The 21,716-nt window shown below is 46.7% G+C and overlaps 1 protein-coding gene across 3 annotated transcripts in view; it reads right to left on the bottom strand.

The window, feature by feature from the left end:
- The window catches only part of LOC119969424 (solute carrier family 12 member 5), a 1,634,719-nt gene that overhangs the window by 909,079 nt on the left and 703,924 nt on the right, over positions 1–21,716 (bottom strand). Inside the window, exon 1 of one of the 3 annotated variants that reach the window (XM_038803051.1) lies at positions 3,408–3,651. The exons of the other annotated variants lie outside the window; for them this stretch is intronic. Within the exon in view, the coding sequence (XP_038658979.1) occupies positions 3,408–3,459 (52 nt within the window). The 5' untranslated portion in view covers positions 3,460–3,651. Of the gene's footprint in view, positions 1–3,407; positions 3,652–21,716 lie in introns of those variants that run through there. 3 annotated transcript variants of the gene reach the window in all.

A 21,716-nucleotide genomic window follows, 5' to 3' on the forward strand; every position in this document is an offset into this window, starting at 1 on the left:
AACTATTCAATGCATATAAAACCTGTCACACTGCAAAGTGATCCACAGCACTAATTGCATCACCATGAAAAAAACAAATATGTTTTTCCAGAACATTTGGAACATATTGTCCTCTCGCTTCTTAAAAAAGTAACTTGCAAAATTTTGGGCTACATCAGATATCACCCCTGCTGCAATATAGACACTATGGGGTCAACACTGGGGCAATTTTTCTAATATTTGAATATTCCTCCAAGTTCCTCAGACAGCTGACAGCAAGACTTTAAATTGAAACACTGTTAACTGTAATCATCCTATAACTATTACGTATAATAGCTGAGTGGGTTAGCACACTACGTTAGCAAGGAACGGAATAACTGGCAATCTCAGGTTCAGTTTAATGTTTAGTTTAGTCCCCGGCATCTACTAAACATCACTGGGAGAGGGGATGGGCTTTTCCTTTGTAATGGGGCTAATCTTAAAATGAAAAAAGTCACAGGTTGCTCCCTTGGACTGAATCTCGCTGGTGGCATCTTTCTGTACACTGGTGTGCCTGTTTTCACTTAGGTCTACCAATTCTATTGTTACCTCGGGTCCGCATGGGCCAGGGAAATGGGCACCAGCCTGGAAAGAGGATGTCCACTCTTACCTTGCCTTGTGTGACCTGACTGGCTTTGTAAAGGCCGTTGGAGACTTTGCTCCTTAAGAAGGCATACTGAGATACCTCAACTAAGGTTGGGACCCCACAAATATAGGTCTTGACCTTTATTTAAGTGGTTTCTCAGGAATCTGAAGGAGCTATGACAAAAGTCTGATTTTAGAGTTGAGGAAATTTGGTCCTCAAGCCTCTTTGAGGTGCACCTGATGACTCTGTCACATTTAGCCTGTAGACACCCTTGGGTGATAAAAACTGAGAAGAAATGTTTTCTTGCAAATTTTACAAATTAATTGGATTGTGGGACTGAATCTTCTGACTGTTCCTTCAGTGTGAACTCCTGAACTCAGCTCTGGTCAGGAGGTCGATAGTACTAGAAATCTTTTTCCCTGTTACTGAAATGGCAGGATGCCAGTGCACAATCACCACTTTAGTATTAAGGAAAATAGTTGTGCAACCAGCAAACAATCAGGTCATAAAAAGCTTCCCTTGACATTTAACTTTAGATGAAATAATTGGTGGACATTTAATTTACTCTTTATGCCAAACCTCTGACAGCATCTTACTCTTGTCGAAACTAGCATTGTATGGCACAATGCATGTCCGAATTGCACAGGAGGCAATGAGTCCTACAAGCCATGTTGGGTTGGGTGGATTGGCCATGCTAAATTGCCCGTAGTGTCCTAATAAATGTAAGGTTAAGGGGGGGGTTGTTGGGTTAGGGGTATGGGGTGGATATGTGGGTTTGAGTAGGGTGATCATGGCTCGGTACAACATTGAGGGCCGAAGGGCCTGTTCTGTGCTGTTCTATGTTCTATGATCAGGATCTAACCTGACTACAAAACCCAATTGGTGTTTCAATATCAACAGGACTCTCCAGATTTTTATTCTTAATTGCTTCTCGATTTCCCCACATCTGTTCCTTTAAGTACACTGGTATGCCATTCCATGCCATGCGCCAGGATGCAGGCAGCTTGCATCCAGATCTCTTGGTATGAGTCTGAGGAAGCACATTATCCAAAATGGCTACATGGTGACCATATTTCTGTGGTTCTGGTGTTAACATGCTTAGGTACCCAACATATTGGGTGCAGTTGTGAGTATGTGACCAGTCCCAGATTGTCTATTAGCTGAATGTGGCTGCATGCCCTAGTTATCTGACTTGGCGCTGTCTAGACACCACAATCCCTGCTGGGTGAATGCACCCTTCTCCTGTTTAGATCTTCTTAACCGAACTTAAGGACTCAGAAGGTTGAATTTTGAACACACATCCAAATTTAACTTAATATTCTTCCTTAATCCACAGACTTGAAATTCTGAGATGTGTGACCTAGTTTAATGTAATATTATGTAATTTAATATCTTGACAATATGCAGTATCCAATGAAGTTTTCATTGTAAATATACTCTGAATACAAAACATTGTCACAGAAATAAGCCAAGCAGACAGGAATGTAAGCAACTCATGAAATAGGGATATCTCATATAATTTTGCAACATATACCATATCAAGAAATATTAATAACGACACTTTGATCTGTCAAGTGTCATTCACAGGCTTCATCACAAACCTATATTACTTACTACCGCTACCTCATTACATAAAGATAGTCACCTTCTTATGTGATGCAGCAAAAGGGAATTTCCTACGGTGGGTAATCAAAGGGTTCTTGGAGATATCTTCCAGGGAACGCTGTTGAAAATCTACTAAATTCTTATTTGGGGGGTCTGACTCGTGATTCCGTAGAACATAAAAAGATCTTACGTTAAAATAAGATCTTGCCCGTTGCAGCACCCTGGAGCAAACATTCGAATGCTGCAGGATTTTTACTACATCTGATAACTGTTAATGAAACCTGTCAAAGGAACAGGTTGTGACTGGTACATTCAATTTTTTTGGTGGAGGGGGCAATTCAGAAACTAGCTCAATGTTCAATTGTTAGATATCTGTGATCAAATAGACCGGCACAACAAGTTACAGACGGATTTTTTTCTTTTGCTTCACTTTTAGTTTGGTGTGTTCCTGCGTTATCAATCGCACGCTGCAGAGCCCGCATTTAAAATCATCGCATCACTTTCACTTGATTCCCAGCTCAAAAAAAAGCGCATTTGCAGACTCCCATCCAGTCATTTAGCAGCTTAACAAAAAGCAGATTTCTCCACCATTTCTCCTCAGAAAGCAAACAGCAGATTTAATATAAGCTATTGAAATCCTTAATATACTCTTAAGCTTTGATTTGTTATAATCGCCAGAACACTCTCCCACCCCAAATTTAGTATTAAGGGGCAACTTCAAAATGTTGTTTGAGGGAAGCTGTCACCTGGCTGTGGCAGATTATCGTGTGGCCCTTTAAGAGTGGTCCACAATCATGAACCTTAAGAGACAGAGAGACAGAAAGGCAAAGGTTGTAAACGATCAGCAGGAGTCATGTAGTCAACCCCTTCGAATCTTTCACATCAAAGAACCACAGCTGTCACCCTGCCTCCGCTCTAGTGTATCTGTACTATATACCAATCTGCTTAATCCTAAATAGTGACAGCAGTCGAAAGGACATTTGATGGCACCCTCAGTCATATTCAGACACAGCTACACATTCCAGCACTGCAGACAGACCTTAACATGGTAACCATGTATACAGTACTGTGGCACATCACTAGCTTGCAGGCTCTCTCACTCTCTCTCTCCCTGTGTAAGCCTAGCTTCTGACACATATACACACACACACAGAACAATTTTTGAGATGAAGCAACAAGATAGAATGCCAGCACTTACCCTGATTTGGACCACCGTCTCCATCATCACATTCATTCAAATTATTGATCATTGTTTTCCCTGCTGGTCGTGTACCCTGGGTGAGGGGGTAGCTGTGAAATGAGGAAGAGGACCAGAGCCTTCAGCTTGTAGTCAGGTTCCTCTTTCTATCCAGAAAACAGAAGAGGAGGCTGCACTGCGGAGCGTCTCAGCACACACGACAGCAGCAAGCTCAACCTGACTGAAGTCATCATGTATGCACAAGGCATTATCTGTGTGTGTATATGGGGGGGGGGGGGGGGGGGGGGGGGGGGGGGGGGCAGAGATGGATGGAGAGGCAGGGCTTTCCACAAAAGCCCTTGGGCATCTTTTTTTTCACATTCCTAACCAACAGTGTTGCACGCTACACAACATAATAAAATACGAATGAAAAATAAGGGGAAAAAAATACACAGTTCTATAAAAATAGCAGGAATAATATTTATATCAACTGGAGTGTGTAGCAAAAGGCAGCCAAATTATTTTTCAGAAAATTATTTCATAATTAACAGCATTCTTATATATATTTCCACATATAATGTACACAAACAGGGTTCCACCGAACGTGTTGTAGAATTGCAGAGACCATTAACCCTCTCCAGACTGCTGCTGCAGTTCATTCTCTGAAACTAACATTAACCTGAAAATAAAGAGTAAGTTTAGAATTTTTAATGTGTTTATTTTTGAAAACTCAGCTTGCAAGCTAAGCTATAATGTGCACGTGTGGGGACTGTACTGAGTCATTGAAGGGAGGTGGGCTAACAAAAGGAAATGTCTCTATAGGAGCATGAAGTAATAATCCTTCGCTCCTTCATCAATCCGCCAACATTTGGTTTTATTGCAAAGTAATGAAAGCCTGCATATTATTGATAATAAATTGGAATAGCAAAGTGTGTTTGAGCAAATCTTCAAATGGAGTAGTAATAGACACCTCTGCCTTGGTAGGAAATTGTAACAACAGTGTTTGGGGTGTGTCCAGTATGATCGCTCTTTTACGGGATGTGGGTTTCGCTGGCTAGGCCAGCAGTTGTTGCCCATCCCTAATTGCCCTTGAGAAGGTAGTGGTGAGCTGTCTTCTCGAACCACTGCAGGCCATGTGATGTAGCTACACCTACTGTGCCAGTAGGGAGGGAGCTCCAGCATTTTGACCCAGCGACAGTGAAGGAATGGCAATATATTTCCAACCAGGAGGTGAGTGACTTGGAGGGGATCCTCCAGGTGGTGGTGCTCCCATGTATCTGCTGCCCTTGTCTTTCTAGATGGTGGTGGTTGTGGGTTTGGTAGGTGCATCCGAGGGAACCTTGGTGAGTTCCTGCAATGCGTCTTATAGATGGTACACACTACTGCTACTGTGCATCGGTGGTGGAGAGAATGAGTGCCTGTGGAAGGGATGTCAATCAGTGGGCTGCATTATCCTGGATGGTGTTGAGCTGTTGGAGCTGCACTCACCCAGGCAAGTGGAGAGTTCCATCACACTCTTGAATTGTGCCTTGTAGGTGGTGGACAGGCTTTGGGAAGTCAGGAGGTGAGTTAGTCACCACAGAATTCTTAGCCTCTGATCTGCTTTTTTTTTTGGCCACAGTATTTATATGGCTAGTCTAGTTCAGTTTGTGGTCAATGATAACACCCAGGGTGTTGCTAGTAGGGATTCAGTGATAGTAATCATAGAACCATAGAATTGATAGTGCAGATGGAGTCTATTTGGCCCATCAAGTCTGCACCGGGCCCTGGAAAGAACAACCCTACTTAAGCCCACACCTCCACCCTATCCCTGTAACTCAGTAACCCCACCTAACCTTTTTGGACACTAAGGGCAATCCAACTTACCTGCACATCTTTGGAGCGTGGGAGGAAACCGGTGCACCTGGAGGGAACCCACACAGACACGGGGAGAACGTGCAGACTCTGTACAGACAGTGATCCAAGCCAGGTATCAAACCTGGGACCCTGGAGCTGTGAAGCAGCAGTGCTAATCACTGTGCTACCATGCCGCCCGAATGTCAAGGGATGATTGTTTGATTCTCTCTTATTGGAGATTCTCATTGCCTAGCATTTGTGTGGCGTGAATATAATTTTCCACTTGTCAGCCCAAGCCTGGATATTGTCAGGTCTTGCTGCATTTGGACACAGACTGCTTCATTACCTGAGGAGTCGTGAATGGTGCTGAACATTGTGTACAATCAGCGAACATCCCCACTTCTGACCTTATATTGGAAGGGCGTTCTTTGATGAAGCGGCTGAAGATGGTTGGACCGAAGATACTAGTCTGGGGAACTCCTGCAGTGATGCCCCAGGACTGAGATGACTGACCTCCAACCGCCTTCCTTTGAGCCAGGTATGACTACAACCAGTGGAGAGTTTTCCCCCTAATTCCCATTGACTCCAGTTTTGCAAGTTTTCCTTGATGCCATACCTGATCAAATGCTGCCTTGTTGTCAAGGGCAGTGACTTTCACCTCACCTCTGGAGTTCAGACCTTTTTTTCCATTTTTGAACCAATATTGAAATGAGGGCAGGCATTGAGCGACCCTGATGGATCCCAAACTGAGTGTCAGTGAGCAGGCTATTGCTAAGTAAGTGCCACTTGATATTATTGTTGATGACTCCTTCCATAACTTTACTGATGATTGAGAGTGCACTGATGGGGCAGTAATTGGTCGGGTTGGATATGTCCTGTTTTTTGTATACAGGACATATCTGGGCAATTTTCCACATTACCGGCTGAATGCAAGTGTTGTAGCTGTACTGGAACAGCTTGGCTAAGGGTGCGGCACGTTTGGGAGCACAAATCTTCAGTACTATTGCCAGAACACTGTCAGGTCCCAGAGTCTTTGCAGTATCCAGTCATTTCTTACTTTCACATAGGGTCAATTGAATTGGCTGAAGATTGACATCTGTGATGTTCGGGGCCTATGGAGGAGATCGAGGTGGATCACCCACTCGGAACTTCTGGCCGTAGATTGTTGCGAATAGCTCCGCTTGTCTTTCACAAAGATGTGTTGGTCTCCTCTATCATTGATGATGTGGGGGGGGCAGCACGGTGGTGCAGTGGCTAGCACTGCTGCCTCACGGCACCAAGGTCCCAGGTTCGATCCCGGCTCTGGGCCACTGTCCATGTGGAGTTTGTACATTCTCTTGTGTTTGCGCGGGTTTCGCCCACACAACCCAAAGATGTGCAGGTTAGGTGGATTGGCCACGCTAAATTACCCCTTAATTGGAAAAAATGAATTGGGTATTCTAAATTTATTTTTAAAAATCATTGAGGATGGGGGTATTTGTGGAGCCTCCTCCCCCAGTGAGTTGTTCAATTGTCCACCACCATTCACAACATGACTAGATGTAGCAAGACCGCAGAGCTTGGATCTGATCCGTTGATTGTGGGATCGCTCAGCTCTGTCTATCACTTGCTGCTTATGTTGTTTGGCACACAAGTAATCCTGTGTTGTAGCTTCACCAGGTTGACACCTCATTTTTTGGTATACCTGGTGCTGCTCCTGGCAGTCCCTCCTGCACCTTTCATTGAACCAGGATTGATTCCCTGCCTTGGTGATAATGGTAGAACAAGGTATAGGCCGGGCCATGAGTTTCCAGATTGAGGTTGAGTACAATTCTGCTGTTGCTGATATCCCACAGAACCTCATGGATGCCCAGTCTTGAGTTGCTAGATCTGTAATGAATCTATTCCATTTAGCACAATAGTGCCACATAACATGATGGACAGTCTCTTCAATGTGAAGATGACACTTCATCTCCACAAGGACTGTGCAGTGGTCACTCCTACCGATACTGTCATGGACTGATGCAGGGTGGTGAGTATATTAGTGAGGATCTAGTACATTTTTCCTTCTTGTTGGTTCCCACACCACCTGTTGCAGACCCAGTCAGCAGTTATGTCCTTTAGGATTCGGCCAGTCGTGGTGCTACCAAGCCACTCTTGGTGATGGATATTGAAGTCGCCCACTCAGTGTACATTCTGTGCCCTTGCCACCTTCGCTGCTTCCTCCAAGTGGTGTTCAACATGGAGGAGTACTGATTCATCAGCTGAGGGTGGACAGTACATGGTAATCCGCAGTAGGTTTGACCTCCGATCCATGTTGAATATATAACGTTCAGCCCAATTGCTATGCTTTACACGAGAATGATACAATCTTTAACCATTAATGTGCAGAACAAAAGGGGCAGGATTCTCCGTTAGCCGATGCCAAAATCGGGAAAGGCGATTGGGCAGAGAATCGGTTCTGACGCCAAACTCACGCTGCGCCAATTTGACGACAAATCACAATGCTCCAGCACCTCAACAGCAGCGTCAATGCGTTCCAGAAAGGACAAACAGTAGACATCGTACGCATATCATTAGCGGGTCTGACCCGATATTCTCCGGGGCCTCCGTGATTCTCCACCCCCAACCGGTCGAGTTACCAACGGCGCGGTTCACTTGTGCTTTTAAAATCGTGAAACCGACATGGTGGCTGCTGTGGGAGAGAGAGGGTGTACAGAAAGTGTCCAGTTTGCTGACAGTTGTGTCGCTGGCCGGGGGTCTCCTGCCAGGCCAGTGGAGGGGGGTGGGGGGGGGGGGGGGGGGGGGGTGACCAGGAAATGGGGCTGTGAAGTCTGGGTGAATGGGCACGGAACATCATTGCCGCAGTCAGCAAGGCAGCCATGCAGCCGCACACACCTCTAACAGCCCACTTTGTACTTAGTGCCACGGATCGCATAGGTCCCCACCAGGGCACCCCTTCTGGCCCCAGCCAACCCAGCAGCTGTATAGACGCCTTCCAGCACAACCAGTGCCATCGCTTTGGCTGGGATAAGTGTGTGTGGTGAGTGTAATGTGTATCTGCAGCCGCAGCTTGTCTGCCTCCTGAGTGTCAATCATGGATCCGGCGAATCCTGCGGCGAATTTTTTCATTGGAATTGATTGTGCTCCATGCAGCACCGGTGCTAGCCCCTTAATAATAGCGGAATCAGTCCAGGTGTGGAGCCAGTTTCTCTGGCGTAAATGTCCACAAATTCTGCGTGGGGTCAATACTTAGTCTCAGAAATGGAGAATCCCGCCAAGATCCCTCAGTGGCAGCAGAAGTGAAATCTGCTTTAAAGGTACGTAATCAACCAGAATTTTGACCACTTTTGTACTCTTATCATACAACTGGAAAGGGAAGCTAGTTAATACTATTGGCATTGTGACACCCATAACTGGGTGATACCCAGTATAACAAGGACAACGTGTAGTGCCTCTAACATGGTTGAACAGACTAAAGCTCTTCAGGGGCATCATTGATCAAAATTTGAGAACAAATCACATAAAAGGATATTATGGCAGATGAGTCAAAGTTTGGTGAAAGAGGCAGGCTTTAAATTGTGTTTACGGAAGAAAGGGAAGTGAAGAAACTTGTGGAGGGAATTCTTGCGTCTTGTGCCCAAACAGCTGAACAATATGGCCACCAAAGGTGGAGCCATGAAAACTGGGGTGCTCAAGCGGTCAGAATTAGATGAGCGCAGATGTAACAAAGAGTTTTGGGAGCTGATGTACTGAAATAAAGAGGGATGAGGCCATGGAGGGATTTAAAAATAAGAATGAGAATTTTAAAATCGAGCCATTACTTAACCGGGAGCCAATTTAGAGCAGCAAGCACGCGGGCGGTAAAATGAATGGGACTTGGTGCATGTTAAGGCACAGGCAACCGAGTTTTGTCTGACCTCAAGTTTACAGAGGGTAGAATGTGGGAGGGCAGCCAGGAGTGCATAGGAAGTCAGTTCTGGAGGTAACAAAGGCCTAGATGAATTCATGCCAACCCTTTCAAAATTTCCGATAAAATCAAACTAGTCACAAGTCCCGTCTTTCCAAACCCTTTGTGGAAGCTCTATGTTATTGGCTGGTTTAGCTCAGTGGACTAGACAGCTGGTTTGAGATGCAGAACAAGGCCAGCAGTGTGGGTTCAATTTCCGTACCAGCTCAGAATTCTGAACTCTCCCTCTGAGTACCCGAACAGGCGCCAGAATGTGGCAACGAGGGGCTTTTTATGGTAACTTCATTGCAGTGTTAATGTAAGCCTACTTGTGACAATAAAGATTATATTATATTATTATTGTACATAGTAAATACACAAAATGCTGTTAAACACTTCCATCAGGCAGCATTTATGGTGGAAGAGAAAGAGATGCCAACCCTGATGTTTACACAGGCGCCCATGGCAGCAGCGCAGGAGGGCTTCCAGCGAGCTCAGAGACGCAGATGTCCTGCCTCACTGAACAGTCGGACCTCATTATAATCACCTTCAGGGGCCAGAAGAAGATTCCTGTTCAACCTCACACAGGCCCTTGCCTTGCCCTTCTACCTGTCACGGTCAGGGGTTGGGATAAATACCAAATTCACCATTTTAGGTCAATGACCAACCAATTTTCTGAAAAACGAATCAGGCTGCCTTTTGTTACACCCATTGATGTGGCTAAGTGTGAGGTCAGTCACTGTGGAATCAAGGTTAGTACATTGGAGTATTGTCTAAACTGGAGAGGAAATAGGAACTGTAGAGCAGGTGAGGGATTTGGGAATCCAAGTACATGAACCATTATAAACTTGTAGACAGGACAAAAAGCAATCAATAAGGCTAATGAAATATCAGACTTTAAGGGGATGGAATAAAAAGGGAATGAAGTTATGATTTTCCTATACAAAGCTTTAACTGCACTCAATTTAGGTTACCATGGGCGGGATTCTCCCGCCATGCCACATTTCTGCCCCAACCCGCCGGCAGGATTCTCCGTTACGTCGGCCGGTCAGTGGGGTTTTCCATTGTGGAGCAGCCACACACCATCGGGAAACCCCAAGGCGCCAGCAAAACGGAGAATCACGTCGGCGGAGAATCCCGCCCATCCATATGTTCAATTTGGTGCATTGCACGTCGGGGACATATATTGGCCATGGAGGAGGATGCTGCAGAGTAATCAGATCGATGTCAGGGCTCAGAGGATAAAATTATGAGGGCAGTTTGCACAGGCTAGACTTGTTTTTTTCTTGAATTTAGGAGGTTATGCGATTTAAAATATTAAAAGGATTTGGTGGGGTAGATATGGAAAAGGTGCGGACAAGGTGGGATGGACGAAACAAGAACATCTGGGCATAATTGTTGATGCGACCATCAATTCAGTCAAGACACGAGTAGAAGTAAACTGTGGCTTTAATCGACTTACAACTGAGCCTGCTTGCGACCAGAAGAACTGAGGGCAGGCTCACAAGACCGCAGCACTTTATATTGCCGGTAGTGGGAGGAGCCATGGGTGGAGCCCTGTACATGCTCCTCATCTCCCCCCCATGGGCAGAGCCGCGCAACAGCTCACAGATGGAGCCCACAGGGACACAGTGATGCACAGTGTGAATTATACATATTATACCTTCACCACAATCGTAAAACAAGAGCCAGTCATTCCGGAGCAAAATCAAAAAGTAGTTTTCACACAGAAATCAGAAAAATACGGAGTTCGCTCCCCAGAAGGCTGTTGCTTTTGGTTTAATAGGAACTTTCAGACTCAGAAGAATAGATCTTTCTCAGTTACAGGGCAGGATTTCCTGCTCCTGCCTGCCCTCCCCAGGACTGGAAGTTTCTGCCCAAGGTCAACGGACCTTTAAATGGTCCGTCAAATTGCCCATCATGCCCCCGACCGTCCCTGCGGAAAATCTAGCTCACATCTGTCAAGGCATATGGAACCGGGAAATTGATTTGAGGTACAGGTCGGCTATGGTCGAACACAATGATAGAGCAGACCCAAAGGGCTGAATTGACTGCTCCTATACCTAATGTTTCTGTGCTCCTAATATTAATTGGATCTCATTTTCATATGTAAATTCAGTCACCGATTTTTCAAAACAGGCTTCCCATCTAAATCAGCAAGTTTCATTCTGAACATATTATGAAGAAGATAAAGGTGTACTATATTGAACTTAAGCAAAAATGGCCATGAGATTAATTAGAAGAATATAAGAACATAAAAAAGAGAAGAAAGAGTAGACCGTGCAGCTTCTCAATCCATAACACAGTAAGATCCTGCCTTATTTTCCACCTTAAAACCACCTTCCTGCCTACTCCTAATATCCTTGAACATCATCAATATTATAAAGCCTATTGGTCTCAATCTTGAATATACTCACCAGCTGAGCATCCACAGTCCCCTAGGGTTGAGAATGCCAAAGATTCATAAGCCTGTGAGGGAACACATTTATCCTCATCTCAGTCTTAAATGCCTTATTCTGAGTCTAAAAAATAAAGTTGCCGTAGTCCCAGATGACCATAGGCTGCTTTGCCCTTTGAGGCAGAGAGCTAACTAGTGATGATTTAACCTGAGGATCATCACACCTCAGGCGAGGGACAAGGTTGAGAAGGCAGGACCTTCATGGATAACCTAAAAACCCTGGTTCTAGACTCCCCGGACAGGGGAAATATCCCTCCAGCATCTGCACCATCAAGATTCTGAAGCTTATAGGCAGAACTTTCAATTCACGGAGATGGAACCTGAGGCAGGAAGCACTGAAAATTTACATCAGAGAGTACCATGCAAGCTTACTGGTATGTTCCTGCCACTAAGTTGCTTTAACTGGGAGGAACAGTGGGTGGTGTTGGCTACCTGCCCACAAGTGGCAGGTAGTCTATTAGGCCAATTAAATGGCCCATAAGGCAACTCAGCAGTACCTGATTGGGACTCGCACTAAGGCTGAAACATGGTCAGAAAGTGGAGACAGCCTGCCATTACAAACCAGGGTAGGGCAAGCACTCCATACAACCAGGGATATCCCCGCTTGACAAACTGTACTGTTAGGCTGCAGCTGTGGCTGCTGACTGTCCAGTGGAGGGAACATCCCTCCACGATGATAATCTGACAGCTGTGGCCTGTTTATTGGGAATTTTTAAAAACTTTCTTTGGAGCATTGTCGCTCTCTTTTAATTGCATCGGCAATTCTCACCTCGGTTGGTATCAGATTGCCACTGCTGGAGCCCATCCTATTGGCCCTTCAACTTTGAGATCCCAACCATCATATTCAATTAGACAGCAAGCAAGTTCATTGGCCACTAATTGAGCAACCCTACAAAAACAGCTTCAGGTGTATGAAGCCAATGTGACAGGGATGACGGGTTGACAGTGGTGAGGTGCCTTCAAATTCATCTGACCTCACAGGCGGCATGGTAGCACAGTGGTTCGCACTGTTGCTTCACATTGTCAGGGTCCCAGGTTCGATGCATGGCTTGAGTCACTGTCTATGTAAAGTCTGCACATTCTCCCCTTGCATGCGTGGTTTCCTCTGGGTGCCTCCCCGTGTCTGCGTCGGTTTCCTCCAGGTGCTCTGGTTTCCTGGCACGGACGGGGGTCTCCGACCCCACGCTGGGTGGGAGAATCGCTGGGTTCGGTGTGAATTCCATCCCCTCCATACTCCTAATTCTCCCGCCCCCCCAAAAACCGGGCCGGTGTGAGTCGCGCCACCCGCCTCGGAGAATGACGGGGTCCGGCGTGACTCAATGGGCTCCGGGGCTGCCCAAAATCTCCAGCCTGCGATGGGCTGGAGTCCAGCCCGTCTGTTACCGGTTCCGCCGGTGTAAATTGGAGTAGGCCCCTTACCGGCGGGACCTGGCAGCGCGGGCGGGCTCCGGGGTCCTTGGGGGGGCGCGGGGGGGATCTGGCCCCAGGAGGTGCCCCCAGGTGGCCTAGCCCGCGATCGGGCCCACCGATCCGCAGGCGGGCCTGTGCCCTGGGGGCACTCTATCCTTCCGCACCAGAGGCCGTGGTCCTCCGCCATTCCCGATGCAGAAGGGAATCCCTCTGCGCATATGCTGTTCGGTAATTTAGACATTTTGAATTCTCCCTCTGTGTACCCGGACTGTGGCGATGAGGGACCTTTCGTTGCGGTGTTAATGTAAGCCTGTTTGTGACAATAAAGATTATAATAATAATTATTATTATTATACTGTGTTCTTCATTTAGACCACCCCTAATCCTTCAAAATTCTAGGGAATGTGAGCATGGTCTACTCAACTTCATCTCAAAAGTTAGTCTAGTGGGTCTCTGTTAGCCTTCATCAAGGGAATTATACCATTAATGAGGAAGATCAAAGGTGTGATCCAGCGGCTGCATCCTGCTGAAATCGGAGTGGGAAGCAGCCAGTAAATGCCATGAGAGGCCTCCCCCGGGTTTGCGAACAGCCGTTGTGCCTCACGAGATCTAACCAGATCCTGCATGGTCACCTGAGGAAGGAGCTGCACTCCAAAAGCTAGTGATTTGAAACAAACCTGTTGGACTTTAACCTGGTGTTGTAAGATTTCTTACTGTGCAGATCCTGCAAGGCGTTGTGATCTGGGTTCCTCCTATAATGGGTGGAACCCATCTCTCACAGTTGGCTGGGTTTAAGAACCCACTTAATCATGCTGACGCTGGAACTAACCAGCTCGTGGCATCTATCGGCCTCCCCGGGGAGATCCCAGCCAGGCATCATTTAGTCCATAACGTCAGGCAGAATGCCACCTGAGGGATCTCCCAGGCTACTGGAGGCACTGGGTGGTCAGGGACAGGGCAAGGTGGCATCCTGGCTCTCCCTCTGGCACCCCGACATCGTGTCACTGCTAGGCTGGCACCTTGGTTCTGCCACTCTGTCACTGCCACGGTGCCTGGGTGGCACTGCCATGCTGGCAGGAGCACAGTCAGGTTGGCTGTGCCAGGGTTCCTGGGTTCCAGGGTGGCACTGTGAAGAGCCAGGGCCTGAGGGTGGCAATGCCCATGAAAGGGGGATGAGGGGGGGGGGAGGGGGGGGGGGGGGTGGGGGAGGGGGGTCAGAGAATCTGCTGAGGGAGATGATTTCCGGACATCAGCATGCAATTGCCCATCCATCAGCGATGGTTCTGCAGGAGCAGGGTTTCACTGCTGGTAGACGCAGTTTCACAGAGAACGCTAATATTGATACAGCAGTCCTCCAATTTGAACCCCAGGATTCAACACAAGCACTGCCGATGGAAGCTGTCAAAGATTTTAACGTGGCATCGATGGACAGTCCTGGTTTCACTATGGTAGAGGAGGGTGATCAACTCAACAGCTTTACAAACCATGACCCTTGCTGACTGCCAAAGATCCCTGTTATCAACGATGCGTTGGTGCAGCTTGAAGAAGGCAGTGTGGGCTTAGTTGATTCGGAGTTGGATTTCCTCATAGGTAATAGTCCCTAAGTGGAGGCAGCTGCTGAGATATTAGAAATGCCACACATACTGCAGATCCACCGTGTCTATATGGATGGTGCCGAGGAAGCTCATCTGCCCTCTGCAAGGTTGGTGAAGGACCTTACTTTTGGTTATATTCAAAGATAGGCCAAGCCTATCTTTAAATGCTGGGAGGTCAAACTCCTTTGGATGTCCTGTACAGAGAGAACCATCACGGAGCAGCCATCCGCAATTGAAAGTCGTGGATGACCTTGGTGGTCAACTTTGGTTTCCCCCCGGAAGTGGCCAAGGTTGAAAAGCTTCCCGCCCAGACGATACCGGATACTGACACGGGGTGGTTGGTCACTGGAACAGTAATCCAGAGGCCCAGACTAATACTCGAGGGACAGGTTTTCAAGTGCCACCACAGCAGCTGGTGGAATTTAAATTCAATTAATTAATAAAACCTGAAATTGAAACTTAAGTCTCAGTAATGGTGACCATGGCCTGTGTTTTATGCTTGATGTGCACATAAAGTCGGCGAGATGGAATTCCCCATGTGGGTACATGCTATGTGGCCAATTCAGACCAACCCAGCATGGAATGTGTCTCCCGGCTGAGCTGACAATGCAGGTGAGGGTGGGAGCGAGTCAGTCGTCGGGTCCAATAGGGGCTCAGCGGGAGCTTAAAAACTCGGCAGGCAACACCCAGCAGGCTTCCAAGGCTGGTGCGAGAGACAGAAAGTGCTTCTGATCCTGTGGAACATAGAATTTGGAGCAGTAATGTCCTTAGTACCTGGTGGACATGGAAGGTGGGAGGGCAAGTCTGGTGGGTGCTCATTTTGGATGAGTCCCTGGCAGTTCTGGTGGAGGAGGTCAGTGCCAGGCAGGACAGATTGATGCCTATGGACGGCAAGAGAAGGCTGCCCCATTTAATGCAAAAGACCTGGACAGAGGTTGTCGCCAAGGTCAGTGGGTCCGACATGGTGTGCCGCCTGTAGCTTCAATGCCACTAAAGGTTCAACTATTTTCTGAGGTAGACATGGGTAAGTGTAGAGATGGCATGGAACTGTGTGGAGAAGTATCTTTGGATGCCTATTCCTCGGGACGCTGAGGAGTGTAAGGGTAGGTTTGTCAACTGGCACTCAAATCTGCACTGCCCAGGCTGGGATGCCAGCACGATTGGCCCTAATGCACTGAAGGGTGCGGTGTGCCACTGTGACACTCCCTGCCAACTGGCTATGTGGGGGTGATGGGCAAGCAGGAATGGAACTTTACGGAGAGGGCAAACTCATGATATGAGAGTGCCACTGGAATGCCAGTGGCCAGCTTATTCCACCAGTCGTGGTGTGACGGGGTACCAGGTTAGTTTACAGAGCAGTGCATAGATGATTGTGTGGCAAGGAGTGCAAACATTAAGGGCTCCTCTCATCTGAAATGGAAATGTCACAGTGAGGATGCCATTGAAACTCCAATGCAGATGGCACCATGCTGCAGGTCTCCAATGTCTCCTCAAGCTGCTTAGCATGCACAGTGACTACGTGATGATTAAATGTATTGATCTTTTGTCTTCCTCCCTCAGATGCACCATCTGCAAGTGATGGTGGTGACCCTGAATTCCTTCCATTAAGCTTGGAGAAAGACACTTTTACAGCTGCACCAGTGTCACACCCTCTCTGGGAAACAAGCACCAGCTCAGATACCAACACATCAATGGGCACGAGGTTGTCAGCTCTATGGGTACTGCACAGTGATGCGGGCACATCATGCTCGCATGAAGAGCTGGTAGAGGCAGAGGGGTCCCAAAGAACTGACAGTCGAAGCACTGCTGGAAACCAGGACCATGCTGAGTCGGAGGCAGATGATGAGCCTCTGGAATATTCCATCAGCAGCAAATGCTGGAAGCCAAGCAGGATGCACGGGAAGATACAGCAGAGATCCATGAGGGTCTGTGTGCCATTGTCTCTGTCATGGAGGAGTCCATGAGAGCAAGACCGCTGCATTCATCCTGAGCACTGAGTGCACAGCCTCCTCCATTGAGAGAGTGGCGACTCAAGGAGAACCAGCACCAGGAAAGCAATCAAGGGTTCCAAGGGTCATACATGAAGCTGCAAGCCAGCATACTGGAGGTCAATTCCAGTGTGTAAGATAGATGAGGCACCAGCAGTCTCTCTGTGATGAGCCTGTCCATTGTTGGTGAGCAGCAATGTCCAACTGTACCTCACACTGGTAGACAAGCTGCCTTTTGTATCTGTGGGCTCCTCTCAGGGTATTCCGAGTGAGAAAACAAGCTCCTTCCCCTCTGCCAGTGGACACTGCATATGATGAGGCCGTGATGACTGAGGTGCCCAGCCAGGGCGCTGGAAGCACCCACCCAAGTGGAACCTGTTCAGGCTCCCCTGACCAGAGGACAACTGCCAAAATCACCATGATAGCAAAGTCAGCAGGCTGTCTCCAATTCCACTGCCAGCGAGGTGCGAGAGGGGGGGATAGGGGTTGGGGGGGTGCGGTGCACCAAGGTGCAACACCCGCAAATATAACTTGAAGGCACCTTGAGCGCAACAAGAGCTTATCTCGGGTGACATTATTTGCGTTCAATATTTAGAAGATCAGTTTCACAACTTTGTACATTCTTTGTCGGTGCATTGATAATTATATAAATATTTGTTTTTCTTTAATGGACTAAGTTGGCTGGATGGTTGCAATAGGTGTGAGATGCAGCACCGGCTTGTAATTGTATTGCGTTGGCTGCTGCTGGAGTTTCAGATTAGTCAGCGTATCATGATTCTTTGTAAAGGAGACAGTGTCATTGGCAATGAAGAAACATCAATGCCTTGGATGCTTAGCTAAAGGTTTGCAAGGTCAAGTCATCCCAGGTGGTCCCTGCCTCCACTTCCTCACCTTGTGCCTCTCCAGACTCTTTATCAGACCCATCACTGGAGTCATCCTCCCTGGCCAGTGGAGCTACCTCGTTTCCCTCAGCCTCCATTGGATCTCCCCTTGTCAGTCAGATTGTACAGGGTGCAGCATGTAACGACTATAAGGTAGACATGTATTGGAGGATACTGCAATCTTCCCTCTGATTAGTCCAGGCATTTAAATTGCATCTTGTGCAGCCTGATGATCCTCTCCATCACCACTCTTGTGGAGGCGTGACTTCTGTTGTATCTCTCCTCAGCCTCAGTTCTTGGGTGATGGAGTGGGGTCAACATCCACCATTTCAAGGAATAGCACTCATCACCCAGGAGCCATTCATTCAATAGTGCAGGAGCCATGAACAGACTTGGCAGCTGTGGGTTCCACAAGATGTAAACATTGTGTCCGTTGTCAAGGTAATGGACACAGAATTTGAAAATCGTGCCATTTGGTCATAGACGATCTGCACAGTCATTGAGTGGAAGCCCTTTCAGTTCATAAAGGCACCCGGCTCATCTGCTGGTGCCTTGATGGTCACAAGAGTGCAATCAATTACACCCTGGACGCAGGGGAACTCAGCAATCGTGGCAAAGCCTCTGGATCTTATAACATGACTGGTGTCATCAGTCCACTAATGGATAAATGTGAAGATGTCCCTGAAGAGAGCGTCAGTCATGAGCTTGATGGAACAATGCGCAGTTGACTGAGAGACAGTGCACCGAACCCCCACTGACCCCTGGAAAGAAATGGTGGAGTAAAAGTTGAAGGTTGCTGTGACCTCCAAAGCCACATCTGCCCATGCAATTGGAGGCCATTTCCAGCTGTCACTTACTGTCACTGTGTCCCTAGAAAGGAGGAGCCTCCTTCAGCAATGGACCATGGGCATTTGGAGGTAGTGACTGTGCTGCTTGTAGACTGTAGCCACAGAGTAATAATATTGTCTGCAGGCACTACTGCCTGACCTCCCTCTTTCCCCTCTCTTCCTCTTCAGAGGAGGTCTCACAAGCTCAGTACACTACCCCCATTAGATGGGACGCACAAGAACCTGTGCCTTGCAAATAAGGATACACTGTGTTGCACGCCTCAAGCAAACCTTCCAGAGAAGCTGAAGTTGTCAAATACAGCTAGACAGGCTACAGAAATCAGAAGGAAATCCGACACAACTCTGAACTTTGACAGAAACAAAGTCGGAAAGAAGCTGCTCGTGCTTCGAGGGGCTTTTATTCCACCCTTGGACAAGTTGATGAAAATGTGCTGGCTGCTCATCCGTTGCGCCCATGCGATGAGTGGAAAATCATTCAAACAACGTAAAATCGCATTTAATAGAGTTTCCAATGGCCTTAACTGACCCTTTAACATTTGGTAGGCATTTATCTGACTCACTCGCATGCCCACCGGCCTCAATAATGGCACACGTGCACAATGGTGTCGGGACGCAAGCCCAATGACATTTCAGGCAATTTTATGCTCATTTGGGTGAGCAAGCACCCGACCGCAGACCCTAAAATTCAAGCCCTTGATACTATTGTCGAGTGTCATGAAAATCCATCTGGTTCACGAATGCTCTTTTGAGAAGGAAATCTGCCATCCTTACCTGGTCTTACCTACATGCGACTCCCGAACCGCAGATATGTGGTTGGCTTCCACCTGCTCTCAAGGGTGATGAGGGATGGCCGACAAATTCTGGTTTTGCCGGTGTTACCCACATCCCATAAGTGAATTTTAAAAAATAGTATTGGAATATATCACTGTGTCAACCCCGTGTGTTCTCAGTGGGGATCTTGAGCATTCCAAGGAGAAAGGATTGGGGCATTGACCACCATTAGAAAGTTCCAAATGGGTAAAGAGTTCCATCCAATTCATTAACTTGTCACCTCTGATCATGTGCAACTAAACCTTTGCCTTTGGTATTTAACACACAGGACTTACAGTTATCAGCAGAATAGCATCACATTTACAATATTTCAGTTTGGCCAGATGACAGACATACAACACTGTCGATATAACCCATGATCGGGGGCAACACGGTGGCGCAGTGGGTTAGCCCTGATGCCTCACGGCACCGAGGACCCAGGTTCGATCCCAGCTCTGGGTCACTGTCCGTGTGGTGTTTACGCATTCTCCTCATGTTTGCATGGGTTTCACTCCCACAACACAAACATGTGCAGGCTCGGTAGATTGGCTGAGCTAAATTGCCCCTTAATTGGACAAAATTAATTGGATACTCTAAATTTAAAAAAAAATTAGAACCCATGATCCTGAGATGAGAGCAGCGGGTTCAAAGGCGATCCGGGGTAGCTTTAGTAATATTTAACTGGGGCTGGTTCAACTCAGTTGGATGGACAGCTGGTTGGTGATGCAGTTTGAGGCCAACTGCGTGAGTTCAATTCCTGTACTGGCTGAGGTTATTCATGAAGGCCCCGCCTTCTCAAACCAGCCCCTTGCCTGAGGTGTGGTGAGTCTCAAGTTAAATCACTGCATGTCAGCTCTCCCCCTCAAAGAGGAAATCAGCCAAACGTCATCTGAGACGATGGCAACTTTATTAATACTTAACTCCTGAAGGGTAATGTGTGTACAAAAATAATGATCTTCACCTTTTGGCCACACTGGAATCCTTAATCTATGCCAAAGCTATTCACTATTCCCACCATTTTCCCTAATCCACCTGGCCAAATTCTGGATGTTAGAGGCTCCTCGTCACTCCAATACTTCTTCTGGTCTTTTCTGAGCACACTTTGTGAAGAATCTCTTCCTGCTGATTGTTCCTTCTCATTTTTGCCTGGCAGTATTGCTCGCATCACCAGCCACTGCTTTCCATCTTTTATTGAAATGCTGCCATTTTGAGCAGGGAGTGGAGGAGAGGCAGGTTCAGCCCAATCTCTGTGAAGGAAGGAACTCCCAACTAATGCACTCTTTGTGAATACCTGAACATGAATGTGTGAGCCCCCCATACTAAAGGGGTGCAGCAAAGGCATCGGCTAGTTAACTCTGATAGACCTTTCCTCATTCAGGTTGGGACAGAGAGGAACTTTCTCCCTCGACCTATTGTCAGTCCTGTTTCTGTAAATTATTTTCAGGGGATTAGAGATGAGTATTCACTATTTCTTGAACAATTAATCAAATTCCGAACTTATTTTTAAAATATTGCTCACACCAAGACTTTCAAGATAGAATTGGAGATTGGGGATTTTCCCCATAGAGTACTGGGGGAATATCAAAGAAGCAAAATTCATGGCCATGATATGTTGATATGAATCTGCTATCAAAGTATTTATATTTTTAATAACTAGTAAGATATTTGTCCTTCTTTCTGCGTGTAATCTATATGAGATTGCAGCTTTCATATTTTTCTATTTTGATTGGAAAGAGAAAATGGCACCCTCTACTGCAGAATATTGCAACCTCGCACAACTTGTTATTCCTGAGCTGGAGCATCCTACAGGTGCCAACTCATATTGAGTTCAATCCCATATGTGCCAGCTGCCCCTGCAGTACTTTCCCCAAGTGCTCAGTCTTTGTATGCGAGTTTAAATCAGTGCTTCTGCTAACACAGCCAATAGATCTGTGCATCCCACATGTCCATTGCACTGTTCCCTTCACCATTCATCAGCAGCCCAACTGTTGTCTTTCAATTGACTGAGTGCTCGGTGCTTATTGCTCTACTTCTTATTAGCTACAACTTAGTTGGTTGTACCCTTGTTCCTGAACACATATTCCAGGCTGATAAACCCACTCCTGAGTGCTGCAGTGTCAGAGATGCCATCTTTCAGATGCAATGTTAAACTAAGGCCGAATCTATTCTCTTAGATGGACGTGAACCCATGACTCCACTTGAAGAAGAACAGGGGAATTTTCCCTGAAGTTCTGACCAAATTTATCTCCTTGAATCAACATTCCTAAAACAACTTATTTGGTCATTATCATAATATTGCTTGTGAAACTTTGTGCACAAATGGACTGTCACATTTCCAAAAATGCAGGAGTGACTCGCTGCCCTTTAATTGGTTATTAAGTCATTTGAGACTTGCTGAGCTTGTGAAGTAACTTTTTTTTAATAAATGTTTTTTATTGGGTTTTTGAACAAAGTATATTTACCGTTATGTACACAGGATAAGAGACATATATATATATAGAAGAGAAGGGCACACCCAAACATACCAAAGAAAAGAAAATAGTAAATAACAAACAAAAAATACAATCAAAAATAAA

The sequence above is a fragment of the Scyliorhinus canicula genome, chromosome 7 (genome assembly GCF_902713615.1).
Source record: "Scyliorhinus canicula chromosome 7, sScyCan1.1, whole genome shotgun sequence".
Classification (NCBI taxonomy): Eukaryota; Metazoa; Chordata; class Chondrichthyes; order Carcharhiniformes; family Scyliorhinidae; genus Scyliorhinus; species Scyliorhinus canicula.